The 13,390-nt window shown below is 39.8% G+C and overlaps 1 protein-coding gene across 2 annotated transcripts; it reads right to left on the bottom strand.

Moving 5' to 3' along the window:
• Positions 1 to 2,517: 2,517 nt before the first annotated feature.
• LOC116064431 (phospholipase A and acyltransferase 3-like) lies at positions 2,518 to 12,895 on the bottom strand. Of its 2 annotated transcripts, none has more exons than XM_036006390.1 (6): positions 12,770 to 12,895; positions 11,063 to 11,114; positions 10,843 to 10,929; positions 8,546 to 8,684; positions 5,137 to 5,387; positions 2,518 to 2,713 (listed from the first exon to the last, which is right to left on the bottom strand). In XM_036006390.1, exons 3-6 carry the CDS (start codon positions 10,909 to 10,911, stop codon positions 2,618 to 2,620), a joined length of 555 nt encoding a protein of 184 aa, XP_035862283.1. In that variant the 5' UTR covers positions 10,912 to 10,929; positions 11,063 to 11,114; positions 12,770 to 12,895; the 3' UTR covers positions 2,518 to 2,617. The 2 variants fall into 2 exon arrangements, with proteins under 2 accessions (XP_035862283.1, XP_035862284.1); XM_036006391.1 differs by lacking the exon at positions 11,063 to 11,114 and adding an exon at positions 11,260 to 11,311 and having other exon boundaries at positions 12,770 to 12,818.
• Positions 12,896 to 13,390: the final 495 nt, after the last annotated feature.

Raw genomic sequence — 13,390 nt, 5'->3', positions numbered from 1 at the left:
CAGTATATACTTCAATGTCAAATTCCTAGATGCATATCATGTCCTCTGTGCATTTTGTCTACTATTTCACACAATTAAATACAAATTGACATCCACACTGCTTTTATCAAGCTGGTACAGACCGGCATGACATGATATATTTACCTTATTATTGTGCGTATTTCATCAGTGGTAGAAAAGGACTCAGATTTCATATTTGGGTTAAGGTTGATTCATTTCCAACTTCCAGCCCACCTTCAACCGCAGAGTCTAATCAGCCAGAATAACTGAAAACACCTGAGGTGGTCAGGGGCTTTTAGGGCGTTTTCACACATACCTCATTTGGTCCGGACTTTCGGACTTTTCAGTTTGATCCGAACCAAAATTAGAGGTGTGAATCCTCCCCCGGACCACGGTCCGGATCAAAAGACCAAATTTTGGTCCGACCAAAAGAGGTGGTCTCGGTCCGGACCAAACTGAACCATGGTCTGGTTCGTTTACAGTGTGAAAGCATTTTTTGGATGGTTCGGACTTTCGGACCAAATACAAGAAGCTCTGGCAGGCTCTCCTTGTGTTACAAGACCGGGGAATAGCTCCTTTAAGGAATAGCTCGGTGCTGAGAGAGTGACGGTGACTACGCTCAGAGCAGACAGCTGTCGGCTATCAGAGCTGAGAATACATCAGCAGTTTATTTGTTAAGTGGTAGTAAATGTAGGCTACTGTGTAGGTTTCCGTTTGTCTCTGAATAAATTCTCCAGAAAGTTCCAGTGTCTTGCTTCTCAACATCACAACAAAACAAAAAGAGCCGCGGCTGTAGGGGAGAGCAGCAGTCAGCTGAAAAAACTCCGACACAGAGAGAGGATAGAAGCCCGTCTACAGACCAATCAATTATAAGTATCTGGAGACGCAGCTCACGTATGTGATGACAGCAGGACGTAGTTTTGTCACTTATAGATCTTTAGTGCGCTTGCATAACTGCAGTGTGAAACCAAAACTTACCGGATCAAATGTAGACAATGTAACAAAAACATGAACCTTGGTCCGGACCTCGGTTAGGACTTTCATGTGTGAAAACGCCCTAGGCTAACGTTACTTCTAACAAAAACTCTAGCTAGCTACTGTTGTATCAGCCACTTCCATTTGACGTTTATTGTGTAATAGCCTAGATGTTGTCCAGCAACTGTAACTAACCGTCACATTTACGGTTTATAAAGCCGTTAAGAACAATATTTATACCAGAACGGACGTTTTTAGATCAACTTTAGTCCGGTTGTGCTAACACTTACAGTATATCTTACGTGGCCTAGCAACACGGTTACCGTTATGGTAAACGAAACGGCCATTTCCTACGATTTCCTTGAATTATAGAGTAGATAACAGACGCGGTGCCGCACTAGTGACATAAAATATGTAGTAAGACCGAAATATCAAAGTACTAAACACTGCTAAATGTTTGTTATATTACCTTTTATGTGCGCAGGAGAAAGTGAAAGTACACGACCCCCTGCGTAGGGTGACCAGACGTCCCCGGTTTCGGTGACCTGTCCCCGGCTGGACTGCGGTCAAGCCAGCCTCCACCTCGAAATGAGCGGTCAAACTAGCCGCCCCTATATTTCGCGGTACGCGTATACACTTGCTATTACGGTGAGACCGTCAGAACTAAAAACAGGGAATTTTCCGACGAAGGCAATTTCCCATTCATTTATTCTGTCTGCCTGTCTATCTGTCTGCCTTCCTGTCTGTCAGAAAGAAAGAAAGAAAGAAAGAAAGAAAGAAAGAAAGAAATATTTTAGCACACCTCACAACCTGTCACTGCATGATTTGCTGAATTCCAAAATAAGAGCCCCCCAAAAATCATATATAAGCTGTTTGTCTACACATTCAGAAAATCATAAAAACAAAAGTCCTAGCTTCCACAGACCAATTTCACCTCAGATGGAGAGGACTCCATCTCAAGGTGTCATCTACAATGTTTCAGGACATTCTGATGTTGTTTTTCAAAATAAGAGCCCCCCAAAATCATATATAAACTGTTTGTCTACACATTCAGAAAATCATAAACTAAATAGACTTTTATTTTTATGATTTACAAGCCCCATGGTCCCACATTTCTAAGAATTTTTTTTCACTGAAAAGTAGGCCCTATGTTCTGATGTGAGAACATAGGCACGCTCCCAATACTTCATAGTTACTGAAAGGCCTAAGGCTCCCCTTGCTGGCTCAGGAAAGAAATGTGCTGTGGTGAACAAATAGTGTGAGAAGTGTCCAGCAGAGATTTGGGTACGGGCAAACTAACAAAACAACATATTAGACATGTTTTAGTTTTATATATTCATTTATACTTTTTCTTAAATATCTCAAATCTAACATCAACTTGATATTATTTGGGGAAACGCCTTGGTTAATATAAAAACAGAAAACATGTTTGCAGAAACATACAATGGTAACATTTTATTCTTACGACTGGGCTGTTTATGTGCAAGGACACAAAGTTTAGTCAATCTTGACAATAATAATGGCACAATAAAAGACCAATAGTTCTTGCTCATTATTTTTTATTTCAAATAAGACCTCATGTTATGTAAGGAAAGAAGAGGAGAGCAAGAAAGGCTGACAGATTTAGATGGTAAGATAATTGTTAGCCTAACTTAGTTACTATATATTTGGCTACGGTCTTCAGTGCTTTTGTTGCTGCCTCCTTTTTTTTTAAAAAAGGTTCAACCAGTGTGCCATGCTGAGAAAAAAGAAAGAGATGCAAGTTAAATTCTGCAGCAACAGTGGGGCTGCAGATCAGCAGTTTTATCTTTGTGTTGTGCACATTTAGTTTGTGTTATGAAGAATTGCACATCAACCATCACACTCTGCAAGTTTAAAATACAGTTACAAGGGAGTAAATAATGCTATATGTAATTAAAGAAAACTTCAATCAGTAAGTGGAGCTGGCTCATGTATCATCATGGGATGGAGGACATTCCATCAGTACATTTACATCCCTCAAAAAGCTGATCGAAGTTGTATTTAAATTGTGTTGCAGCAGTTTGTTGCCCAAATGCTTGTGTAGCCTTATGTGCACATGGATGTAATAAAAACATTGCTCCATAGCGCTAGTGGTAAAAAACAAAAAACACACAGGTTACCTTAAAGTGCCCATATTATGAAAAAATCACTTTTTCTGGGATTTGGGGTAGGGTGACCAGACGTCCCCGTTTTCCGGGGACAGTCCCCGGTTTCGGTGACCTGTCCCCGGAAATGTCCCCGTTTTTCACTGTGATTGACAGACCCGAGAAATGAAATAGTGTCACCCTACACGCGCAGGCTCAAGACACCCAGTGCAAGCGGTGCTCAGAGATGTTCTAGAATGCCCATTTTACGATGCTAAAATTACTGTTTATTTACATGGAGTCTGGTGGGTTTAGCGAACGCAATTTCGCGGACTTTTTATGTTTTAAAAAAGGATCTTACTCTTTTAACAGAAAGGTCGACCTCTTTAGAAATCCTTTCCATGATGTTATCAGACACTTAGAATATTAATCTGAGCCTGTCAGTGGCAAAACGAGCACTTTTATGAACGTAAATACAAGCTGGACGTCTTATTAACTTACATGTTAACTTGTTTCGCCTTTTCTGACTGCAGCGATCTCGTTTAATACTGGACCAATGTCAAAGGAAAATATTTCCTCAATAGTTTTAATTGTATCTGATACTCAATGAGCTGTTGCAGAAACAAGCCCAGTCTGAAGCAATAAAGCAAAAGCTGTCAGATAAATGTAGTGCAGTAAACATTACAACATTTCCCTCTGAGGTGTAGTGGAGTACAAGTATGAACTAGCAGCAGGGGCGATTACCCATTTCTTCACAACCGCACTCCTGCTCTCCTTCTGACAGATAGAGACTCAGCCAAAGGGCCAAAATTATAATGTATTCTCATGTAAACTATTTCTGTCAGCACAGACATTTTTGTAAATTGCTTAGCCAGTGTATCCCACCATAATGGTTATTATCTTGCCAGATTCCAGACAATCCCACTTACTTATATATATCCCACTTACAAATATGAATATATATTTCTACTGGTATGCTTCCTAGTGACATTAATGCAAAAATATGAAGAAAAAACTATTCCACCTGTGTTTGCATGGTTAAATTTCTGAAGTGCAAAATAGTTCAGGCTACAGCACAAATATTTCCATCCATAGATAAGAATAATCAAGTCTAACCTCTGAATTTCTTTTCAAAGTGCACCAGATTGATGCATTTAAATGTTAAAATAGACAAAATGTTCTTACAGGGGCGCATGCCCATGGACCTCCTAGGGGGGCTTGTGCCCCAGTGCAGCTCTAGGTCTTGTGACGCCCCTGGGGCTGTGTCCCCGTTTTAAGTTTTACAAAGATAAAAACATTACCTTTTTTGGAGGTATTTACGCTTCTGAGCTGAAAATGTCCCCGGATTTTGTCTCAGAAATCTGATCACCTTAATTTGGGGTGTTATTTTGTGTCTTTGGTGCTTCCACACACATACAAACTTTGAAAAACAAACATCCATGCTGTTTTGAGTGAGATACGGTTTCTGAATGTGTCCTGCCTTCAGTCTCCGGGTGAGCAGTTCAAAATCAGCAGGGCTTTCTACGTCACTAGCTGAAACGAGGTGGTAACCATAGCATGCTAGCGCTAGCATTCTAGCTCGTTCTCAATGGCAAAACACTGCTACAACACACACTAGTTCACCATAATCTACAAAAGAACTACTTACATGTCCCTGTTCTGCAGGTATTCCACGCAAAGTTGGAAGTGCGCCCTCATTTAGAAGAAGTCTCCCAGCTAATCCTGCCTTGTACTGACTGAAGTTGTAGAAACAAACAGAGGATGTGATCTTACCTTGCTACTGCGCATGTGAGCCTCCCAACAAAGGTGTTAAAGAAGTGAGAGGTCTCACTCTGTAGCTAAAACAGAGACCTGAACACAGGGTGAAAAGAGGAGCTGCAGCAATGTGCAGTACAACAAATAGATGGTCTTTTCTGAAAATTAAACCACATAAACCTATTCTGGTACAACCTCAAAATACAATTATGAACCTGAAATAAGCATAATATGAGCACTTTAATGCATGGGATGGGAATATAAAACATAAACACACTTGAAAGTTGAATCTGTCACTTACCTGCTCAAAACTGGGCTTCCCATAGCGCAACCTGGTAACATAGAGTTCACAGTTGTTTTTAAAGGGTCTATACATGCTCCTTTGTTTAATTGTGTCCTTGATTCGCTGTATCATCAGATCCTCGGTGGCTTTGTTATTTTGTATTTTGAAGCCTTCAACTTCATCGAGGTAATTGTCCTTTAAGACTGTTGATGTTCCCTTCACCTTTTCAATTTTACCAAATGCAATCTCAGAAACCATGCATGTTTTACCTGTTTGTGAGAATAAACGTTTACAGATATTAAATATAACTTGACACAAATGTTTTTTTCTCTGCTTTTTATTTGCTCTTTTCATTTGCATCAGAAATGGTTATTGACCAGCCTTCAAAGAAAGAAGGAGTTTGGGGGATTATCAGTACCTAATTTTAGTCTCTAACTTTTCGTCCTGTAACAAAATGGTTTAGTGGTACTATTCCAACTCCATGGCTTAATACTGAAAGGAGCCATTACATAACATTACAGTCATTTTACATGTGTTGCATATGTCATGTGTATGTGCACGTGTGCATGTCCCCTAATTCATGGCAATATGTGTAAGTGCATAACTTTATCTACACGTAGTCTTACTACACATACCTACAGGGGTGATTCTAGGATCAGACCTAATGAGAATGTGACACGGATATATATTGCATTCAAAAGTGTTACCCCCCACTGCTAAATCAGTCATTTCATTAGCTGATAATCTCTGAGCTAGCTACTGAACAACAATGTCAGCTAATGTTTTTTGACACTATTAACACTATGATGGAACTAAACCTGACACTTTATACAGTAAGTCACAGTAATGGGCCTATGTCACGCAACAGTTGAAGACCGGAAGAACGTCTCTGAGTGGGCATTTGACTCTTCCGGTTAGCTTTTTACAATGGCGGAGCCCGATAGATCGGCTGGACCAAGTCTCTCCACATGCAAAACCTGCCTGAAGTCACCTACGACGATGTGGTTCGGATTGTAAATGAACACTCTCAAAGTAAAAAACATTTTGAAAACGGCAAAAAACGAAAAGGTACAAGACCGTGTACAGAAACTATCATAGACTTCAATGGCAGAAGCTCGCTCTAAGTTCGCGGTTTCGCGGAACGTTTCTATGGTAACAGCGAGTTGGACCAATCAGAGACGTTGCTGTTATGCTTAGGATTGTGGGTAGTGTAGTTTTTCTCCATAAGATCGCGGATAAAACATGTTTTTCTTAAAACAAGCTTCTACAGGAGCAGAAACTTTCGTTTCACAACCTCGTAGCTCGTGGTCTACTTCGGATGGTTTAGACCAGTGGTTCCCAACCTGGGGTCCGGGGACCCCTAAGGGGGGCGGCAAAGATCACAGGGGGGGCGCAACTCTTTATCTGGTTTGAGGTTGAGGTAAAAAAAAAAATATTTGCACATGTTAAAGAAATTATGATAATACACTAGAATATATAATGTATACAAAAGTCTGTATAAAAACAATATATATTTTTGTTCTCGCTTAAACTTGTAGGCAGGCTACTTAGTAGGCCAGACCTCCGGGACCTTTAACCTGGGACCCTGCTGTCATCAGGTCAGCTGCTAGCTGCTATCATCCTCGTTTTTCCTGCCGCCACGGCATCACTATTTTATGAACAAAACATGGCGGAGAAACCTAAAAGTGCTGATAACTCCTCTGTATCAAAAAAGAAAGTAAGGGAAAGTTACCTCAACTTCGGTTTCGGAGGGGGGGCTTAGCTTTTCTTAGACATAAGTAGGGGGGGGCGCCAAGGAAAAAAGGTTGGGAACCACTGGTTTCGACATTATGGCCGATAATCTAAATCATATGGAGAAAGGAACTGTTGACCGGAAGTTCTGATTCCCTACTTCGCATTCTGGAAGCAGGAAGTGTGACATAGGCCTTTAACAACCAATTTGACACAATGTTCTAACATTCAGCAATTTTAGTTGCTTACGTTTCAATTTGGGTTCTAATCTGCGCCATGAGATTACCAACTTCTTCTCAGGGGACTACCAACGTTAAACTTCACAACCGTCTCCTGCTCTCCCTCTGACAGATCAGATAGAGACTCAGCCAAAGGCAGGAGTCTGGCACAACCTCCTCTGATAAGCCAACACTAAGTTTTGTTAAACCTTGTGACTGGGTTACAGGTGAATAGCCAATGCATACCTGTGAGGTGAATTATGTCATTATCACCTTGGCCGACGTCTATTTCTGTACTTGGGCCCACATAAAAAGCATAGTGCTTGTAGACTATTGTTTCTAGTTCAAACGTTCTCTCAAACGCAATAATATCTCCAAATTGGAACTGTGAACAGAAAAATCAGATATGCATTGTATCAGTCTTTTACATTCAGTGTAAATCAGTACATTACAATCAGACTGAATACAAAAGCGACAAAAAAGTCATTAGTGTCAAAAAAGCAACAAAAAAAACAAAAAAGGACAAATGTTGAATAATGCATCAAAACTCAACAAAAGCACTTAAGATGTTAAATAAAACCGATGAAAAAGCACCAAAAATGTTGAAAAATGCACCAAAAGAGCAGAAAAAACAACAACAAAAAGACTTCGAAAAAAACCATTAAGGGACTGTTCGTTATTTAACTAAGGTGCCGCCGGAGGAGTTTCGTGGCCTCTAACCTAAAAAGACGTGACCCTCCCCTCGTCAGTAATAATTTTCCTATGACCCTCCAAACCGATTTGAAAAAGAGGAATGACCCTCCCCTCGCATGCAAGTTTGCACTTTGGAAAGAAGTACAGATACCATTTGATTTTTACAGCTATGACGTACAGGAGTTAACCTCTGCTTTCTCATCTTACAAATCCCACTCCTCTGTTATGGTGTGGTGGCCATTTCAGTAGATTAGCCATTTATTTTTAAATTTTTTTTTACCTACGTCGTCTCCCCATACGCTCGAACAGACCAAGACGATAGCAAAGCTGATATCCTCTTGTTTCACATTAGATGACAGAAACTGATGTAAGCTAAACACAAACGACATTTCATGCAACAACAGTGAACTGTAATTGGGCCCGTGTACTTTTTCGTTCATTTGATTTCCGACTTTGAAACGAAAAGAGTGGTTCGGAAATAACGTAAGACTGCTCCGGTGAAAGCCTTGTTTTCATGAGCTTCTAGAAAGGTGGTAGAAAGGTGTTGAGAATGACCAACACCTAATCTTAAACTTAGTGTACTTAATTTGCTACGACCCGATCAGAGGTTACTTAAATTGGGACGTTCTCTCCAGCACTCTCCAGAAAGTGCCATTTAATGGTTGTTTTTTTTTTTTTAAATGAGGAGGGGGAAGGCGGGAGTCTGGCACAACCTCCTCTGATAAGCCAACACTAAGTTTTGTTAAACCTTGTGACTGGGTTACAGGTGAATAGCCAATGCATACCTGTGAGGTGAATTATGTCATTATCACCTTGGCCGACGTCTATTTCTGTACTTGGGCCCACATAAAAAGCATAGTGCTTGTAGACTATTGTTTCTAGTTCAAACGTTCTCTCAAACGCAATAATATCTCCAAATTGGAACTGTGAACAGAAAAATCAGATATGCATTGTATCAGTCTTTTACACTCAGTGTAAATCAGTACATTACAATCAGACTGAATACAAAAGCGACAAAAAAGTCATTAGTGTCAAAAAAGCAACAAAAAAAACAAAAAAGGACAAATGTTGAATAATGCATCAAAAATCAACAAAAGCACTTAGCGTCATGGGTGCGCCGTATATTTTCCTGCTTTTTTGTCCTTTGCCAATCACACCTATGATCAATATTCCTCAGTATTTGTCTCTTGGTGTAGTTTGCTAACATGCTCGTAGACATGTAAATGAACTGTTTGCGTGCTAGCTAAGTCAACGGTCAACACCTTTTATATTGTAACGTGAAAGCTCAGGCTGCGTTAGCTTCAGCTAAACCACAGCCGCAACTTGCACTGCCCCGTTAAAATGCAACTTCAACCCTCGGATATAACGGTAATCACGTAGCGATTTTACTGTAACTAAACATCTGTATGTGTGTTCGACCTTTTGAAATACTTAGATTAGGTGTGTTACTGTGCAGGTAATATCCGAGGAGCATCTCGCATGGTTGTGAGTTCTACTGAACCAGACAGAGAGACCATTTAAAGGCTCAGGAACCCTTTGCAGGTGTTTGGATTAATTAGCTGATTAGAGTGGGACACTTTGAGCCTAAAATATTGAACCTTTTCACAATATTCAAATTTTCTGAGGGTTTTCATAAACTGTAAGCCATAGTCATCAAAATTTTAACAAATACAGGCTTGAAATATCTCGCTTTGCATGTAATAAGTCTATATAATTAGTTTTACCTTTTAAGTTGAATTACTGAAATAAATTAACTTTTGCACAATATTCTAATTTTTCGAGTTTCACCTGTATGCTTCTGGTTCACCTGTTAATTGTTAAAGTAAAATCGCCCCTTTGTACATTTGGTTGTTATGACTGAATTCTTGCTGTTAATATGAAAGTCCATAACAAAACAACACACCATTCTACTTTTGAGGGCTAAATTAAATGAAATATGGCTCGTTTTCCGTTTGATCACATTGTCATCAATATTAAGAAGGTTTAAAATGACCCATTTTTCAAATTTGGATATCATTTCAAAATCAGTAGTAACTACATGAAAACTTCACTGTTGCATGAAATATCGTTTGTGTTTAGCCTACATCATCAGTTTCTATCTAATGTGAATCAAGAGGCTATATCAGCTTCGCTACCAGGCTGTCTTTTGTCTTCAAAAACCTTTATCATTCAAGTACAGATCCATAAACACATTGAAAACATTAAATGCATACATACATACACGAAAAAGGGGCGCATTAAATTTACATTAAAGAGGTTGTAAGGCATTGTAAATGTTCAGAGTCCAGATGGCTTTCTTATTTGTCAGTCCTTTTTTAAAGTTTTAAAATATAATTTCATGTCATTTTTAAATTGGTGACTAGCCTATTCGGTTTTTTTTCAGATAATTTACATTTATAGATATAAAATTTTCAAATAAAATTAAAAGATTCAAAATAAAAAAACATGGCATTTATCCAAATAATTTTCTTCATAGTAAAAAAATTCTATCAGGCTGTCTTGGTCATGGATGTATTAAGAGAACGGTCTTGGTCCGTTAGAGCGTATGGGGACGTAAGCAAAAAAAAATGTCTGACTTGGATGTAGGCGGGGCTTGACATCAAGCCCCGCCTTCCCGCAGACTGCAGCGAGATATACTTGAGAAAACTCTGCGTATGCGGTCAGACCATTTGTTAGGGGGCCGAGACAGAGAGCTACATGGATAAATATGCACCAAACAAGCCCCTTTGAAATTTTGCTCTTTTTATGAATAAAAAAGTTGGGTGACCCCCCCCCACCCAGACTAAAAAATGTTGGATGACCCTCCCCTCAGCAGAAAATAAAAAGACATGACCCTCCCCTATTTTCCTCCGGTGGTCCATTCCATAAATACCGGGTCCCTAAAGCAAAAAAAGGTTGAACAATTATGGTGATAGAAGAAACCAACATTGCCTGTTGGTAGGAGACGAGATGTGAACAGTGTGTTTAGTCACATACATCATTAGCAGCAGTGTGAGCTTAGCTGGATGTTAGTAGGTGCTTATTTGTAGCAGTGCAAATAAGTTAATGGAAATGAAACAATAATGATATGATAGCAACTTACTTCCCCACTACTCTCTGTTGGTGTGATCCCCAGCAGAAGGATCAAAGCAACCAAGATTAGGTTTTTCATTTTTCCAGCAGTGGAGAACTGGCACGGTGAAAAGAGGAGAACATGTAACAATGAATCATGCTGGACAAGATTCACACACACACACACACACACACACACACACACACACACACACACACACAAAGGACAGACAGTTGGACAGTGGACTTACCACTAAAGTGTCTATATGGGCTGATGATTAGAAAAATTAGCTACTTAGCACCCTGAAATTACACACATCAATATTACATTACATTTAGCTGACACTTTCATCCAAGGCAACTGACATGGTGAAAAGAGCCGAACATGTAACAATTAAGCTTGCAGGATTTTATTTACACACAAAGGAAAGTTGGACAGTGGACTTACCACTGATGTGTTTAGAGGTTGACAATCGTAGTAGAAATAGCCACTTAGCACCCTGAAAGAACACACATTACATTTCATTTAGCTGACGCTTTTAGCCAAAGCGACTTCCAATTAACATTCACACACATTTATATTATGGAACAGCAGCAATTCAGGGTTCAGTGTCTTGCCCAAGGAATGAATAAAATGATAAATAATGTACTGTATATTAACTTCAACTGAAGACCTCCTAACAAGAATTTTGAGATGTTTTGTATTTTCCCTTCAGTTTATGGAATAAATGAACTATTCTCTCTCATATTCACAGTCACCAATTAACCTAACCTGCATGTCTTTGGACTGTGGGAGGACCCTGGAGAAAACCCACACTAACACAGGTAGACATGCAAACTCCACACAGAAAGGAGTCTTCTTGTTGTAAACTAACCACTGTGAATTTGCACGTCACTTAAAAAAAAAACATTTTGTTGAATGAAATAGCTATACAAGTCAAAATGTCTTTCTGCTGATTTCAGTTTTTTGTCACAGCTGCCTCAGTTCTTGACATTATTTTGCTCAATTTGCCCCTCTGTCGGCCTCCAGCCACTTCCTCACTGCCCCGAGGCCCACAATGCATTTCTGAGGAGCTCTACACACCTGCCATTCTCCACCTGTCCACCAGATAACATTTAGACTTTACCACCAATCCTGGCATCCACACATCATTATCTCACCAGGCAATCGCTCTATGCCACCAGCTCACCAGCAGTTACTTTTTTTAAATTATTATTATTTTTAGGTGCTTTTTCCCTTTATTGAAGGCGACAGTATAGACATGAAAGGGGGAGAGAGATGGGGGACGACACGCAGCAAAGAGCAGCAGGCCGGACTCAAACGTGAGCGGCTGCAGGACTCAGCCAACATGGGGCGAACACTCTTACTGGGTGAGCTAGAGGCCGCCCCAACAACAGTTACTTTAACCCTTTCAAACCATGAACTACAAGTTAGAAAGCCCTGAAGGCGAACCTTCCCCTATGTGTCTTCTACCTGTGTTTTGGTCCACTGTCTGTTTACGACCTGCCTACCTCGCTCCTCTGGATTATTCTGCCTGTTTGGACCCAGACTGCCTTCTCATAACTGTAAGCCTGTTCATTTAAATATTTATTTAGTAAAGCCTTTGTTCTTTTAACTGTTCTGCCTCAGTGTCTGCATTTGGTTTCTGAAACCTATTATTACCACCCCGTAATTATTTTATTCGCTTAGAGTTTTATTTTCTGTTTTCATCTGCAGCTCGATAGGTTCGGCCAATCACAACCAGCGACCTCACACACAATACAAAAGCAACCCAACATTTTTTAAAGCGATTTCTATCTGTTCTGAATATAAGGCCATTTTGATCAGCAACCTGAGGTTAGAATTCATAGCAAGCAAATAACTTCCAGTCTTCAATCTTACATGTCATACAACAGTATTCTTTAAGTGATAGTCATTGGAGAAATCTTTGTAGAATGAATAGTTGCAGATGTCTTACCTTCTTCAGTGAGATGGTGAAAGCCTGTTGAAGCAGAGGAAGTCATGTCCTTATATACACTAAGACCAACACACCAGATAATATCACATCTTCATCCCGCCCATCGCAGTCATAGCTGTTCTCACTCACTTCAGTGCTTCAACAGGATCATATCAGTTATGGAATACATTTACATGTGTTTGACTAACCCAGCTGTTTCTGTTGAAGGAATGCCTCGTTTCACACTCACACATTTCTACATTCATATATGTACGTTAGTGGTTTGCTTAAAGGTACTTAATTAAAAAAAAACATTAAACAGGTCAATGACAGCCCCTGTACTGTGTGATCAGCTACACTGACATTTCAAATAAATGATCCCAGCATTAATATAACTGTCACACAGCTCTTTACTGTGTCTGGGCAAAAATGACGCATTGTTTTCAAATACTGAATTCTACTTGTCTTTATACATTTTGGACAGCATTTTATAGAAAACATTATGAGCATGCAGACAAAGGAGGGGAAGCGCTGCTGGATCTTTCTTGTAGTGTATTCACCTACAGGTGTTTTTTGGTAATTCTGTGTGTGTATTTCATCCTGTGAAGGCCTGAGCCCTTCACAGGATGAAAAGTGGTATAT

This window comes from Sander lucioperca, chromosome 10 (genome assembly GCF_008315115.2).
Source record: "Sander lucioperca isolate FBNREF2018 chromosome 10, SLUC_FBN_1.2, whole genome shotgun sequence".
NCBI lineage: Eukaryota > Metazoa > Chordata > Actinopteri > Perciformes > Percidae > Sander > Sander lucioperca.
Note: the sequence above shows the minus strand (reverse complement) of the source record. Positions and strands in the feature narration are given on the sequence as shown.

What these genes read in the sequence shown, in the direction of transcription:
- LOC116064431 (XM_036006390.1), bottom strand. Translation starts at nt 10,911, where the DNA reads ATGAAAAACCTAATCTTGGTTGCTTTGATCCTTCTGCTGGGGATCACA. An exon ending in CAACAGAGAGTAGTGGGGAA is followed by an intron (nt 8,685 to 10,842) that starts GTAAGTTGCTAT and finishes TTCTGTTCACAG; the next exon opens with TTCCAATTTGGAGATATTAT. An exon ending in GGAAGCCCAGTTTTGAGCAG is followed by an intron (nt 2,714 to 5,136) that starts GTAAGTGACAGA and finishes CTTTTTTCTCAG; the next exon opens with CATGGCACACTGGTTGAACC.